The sequence below is a fragment of the Acanthisitta chloris genome, unplaced genomic scaffold (assembly GCF_000695815.1).
Source record: "Acanthisitta chloris isolate BGI_N310 unplaced genomic scaffold, ASM69581v1 scaffold25685, whole genome shotgun sequence".
Classification (NCBI taxonomy): domain Eukaryota; kingdom Metazoa; phylum Chordata; class Aves; order Passeriformes; family Acanthisittidae; genus Acanthisitta; species Acanthisitta chloris.
In genome coordinates, this window is record NW_008675735.1 from 1 (window position 1) to 2427 (window position 2427).

At 54.0% G+C, this 2427-nt stretch overlaps 1 protein-coding gene across 1 annotated transcript; it reads left to right on the forward strand.

Moving 5' to 3' along the window:
- The first annotated feature begins 26 nt into the window (after window positions 1–26).
- On the forward strand, window positions 27–1928 carry ACTA1 (actin, alpha 1, skeletal muscle). The gene is made up of 5 exons (XM_009075877.1): window positions 27–360; window positions 500–661; window positions 870–1061; window positions 1184–1365; window positions 1511–1928. Exons 1-5 carry the CDS (start codon window positions 42–44, stop codon window positions 1652–1654), a joined length of 999 nt encoding a protein of 332 aa, XP_009074125.1. The 5' UTR covers window positions 27–41; the 3' UTR covers window positions 1655–1928.
- The last annotated feature ends 499 nt before the right edge of the window (window positions 1929–2427 follow it).

Consider the following 2427-nt stretch of genomic DNA (forward strand, 5'->3'; position numbering starts at 1 on the left):
AGAGGTCGCTGAGCCTTCCCTTTCCCTCCCCGCAGGGCGTCATGGTGGGTATGGGTCAGAAGGACTCCTATGTAGGAGATGAAGCGCAGAGCAAGAGAGGTATCCTGACCCTGAAGTACCCCATTGAACACGGCATCATCACGAACTGGGACGACATGGAGAAGATCTGGCACCACACCTTCTACAACGAGCTGCGTGTCGCCCCAGAGGAGCACCCCACCCTGCTCACTGAGGCCCCCCTTAACCCCAAAGCCAACCGTGAAAAGATGACCCAAATCATGTTTGAGACCTTCAACGTCCCTGCCATGTATGTGGCCATCCAGGCTGTGCTGTCCCTGTATGCCTCTGGCCGTACCACTGGTGAGTGCAAAGTCCCTCTGGCCTCTCTTCCCCAAGCAAGGATGCCCAGGACTGGTCCCTACAGCTGACAAGTGCTCTGCCCCCCAGGGCAGGACCTTTTGTGAGCCACATCTCAGGTGGCTGATTCTTGTTTCCCCAGGTATCGTGCTGGACTCCGGTGATGGTGTGACACACAATGTCCCCATCTATGAAGGGTATGCCCTGCCCCATGCCATCATGCGCTTGGATCTGGCTGGTCGTGACCTCACTGACTACCTGATGAAGATCCTGACTGAGCGTGGCTATTCCTTTGTCACCACAGGTAAGCACTATTCCCTCCTCCAAAAAGTCCCCCCTTGCACGTCCAGGGGTGCTGCAGCCCTCGTGCTCCGTTGCAAGCCCCTTGAGCACTCCCTGCTGGGAGTTTGCGTGTGGTTGGGTGTCTGGAGTCCCAGCAGAACTATGGAGGAGATGCGAGTGTTCCCTGTTCCTCCTCTGCAGTCACTGACACCTTTGCTTCCCTCTGACAGCTGAACGTGAGATTGTCCGTGACATCAAGGAGAAGCTGTGCTATGTAGCACTGGACTTTGAGAATGAGATGGCCACGGCTGCCTCTTCCTCCTCCCTCGAAAAGAGCTACGAGTTGCCTGATGGGCAGGTCATCACCATTGGCAATGAGCGTTTCCGCTGCCCAGAAACCCTCTTCCAGCCTTCCTTCATTGGTGTGTGTGCCCCTCTCCCTCTGTCCTCCCCTGACAGCTCTCCCCTCTGTCCTGATTTGCCATGTAAAGCTCTTGCTTCGCACCTAACTTGTGCCTGCTTGTTTCCCCCTCCCTACCCCCAGGTATGGAATCTGCAGGCATCCATGAGACCACCTACAACAGCATCATGAAGTGTGACATTGACATCAGGAAGGACCTGTATGCCAACAATGTCATGTCTGGGGGTACCACCATGTACCCAGGTATTGCTGACCGCATGCAAAAGGAGATCACAGCCCTGGCCCCCAGCACAATGAAGATCAAGGTAAGGCTGGAGCACGAGGGACCCAGGCACAGGAGCAGCCTTCTTTTGCCCTCCTGCACACAGCATGTGGGGCTGTGCACATCCCTGTGCCTGCCCCCGCAGTGGAGTCTTGTTTACTGACCTCAGCCCTCTTGGCTTTTTCCAGATCATTGCCCCACCTGAGCGTAAGTACTCTGTCTGGATCGGTGGCTCTATCCTGGCCTCCCTGTCCACCTTCCAGCAGATGTGGATCACAAAGCAGGAATACGATGAAGCTGGCCCATCCATTGTCCACCGTAAATGCTTCTAAACATGTTTACATGATCACTTTGCCAACCACGCTCAGGATGACAACCTTCTAGGTTGCAGGCTGCCGAGGGCCTGCAACAGCCATGTAACTTTCTATTTTATAACAATTTCTGGTTACTGTTGCTGCAAAGCTCCATGTGACACAGTGTATGTAAAGTGTACATAAAATAATTTATTTTATCTCGTTTTGTTTGTTTTTAAAACCAATGCCCTGTGGAAGGAAACAAATAACTTCAAGAAGCATTAAATCATCAGTCATTCTGTCACACCCCTAATGCGGTTGTTTGTCGTCATTTCCTTGGGTTCTTCCATCACTTGCTGATGTAGTGTGAGGGCAGTGGGTGGTGGGGCTGGACATCCCCAAATGGGAGCAGGAGTGGGGAGGGGACAGGAGCCCAGGCAGAGGAGTCAGCTCGGTGTGACTTGCTTGGGGTGCACACTGCTTGATGGCACTGAGACCAGTCTGGAGGTGGCTGTGTGTTGCATCAAGCTGCTGTAAGGTGAGTACCCTGACACTCTGCTATGTGCTTCTCCTAGGCCCAGGCAGGAAAGGGTTACCTGAAGCCTTGGCTTGCTAAAGATTTCATTTGGCTCAGCCAGCCAGAAAAAGTAGCCCTGGCATGCTCCCGATGAAGGCAAGGCTGGGGCTGAGGGCAGGTGGCGGGTACAGGTTAAATAAAGAGCTTTCCACTCCACTTATGGGAAACCCACCTGCCATCATGTTGTCCCTGGGGGGCTGAGGGCAGCCAGGGCCACTTCCTCACCCTGCCTGAC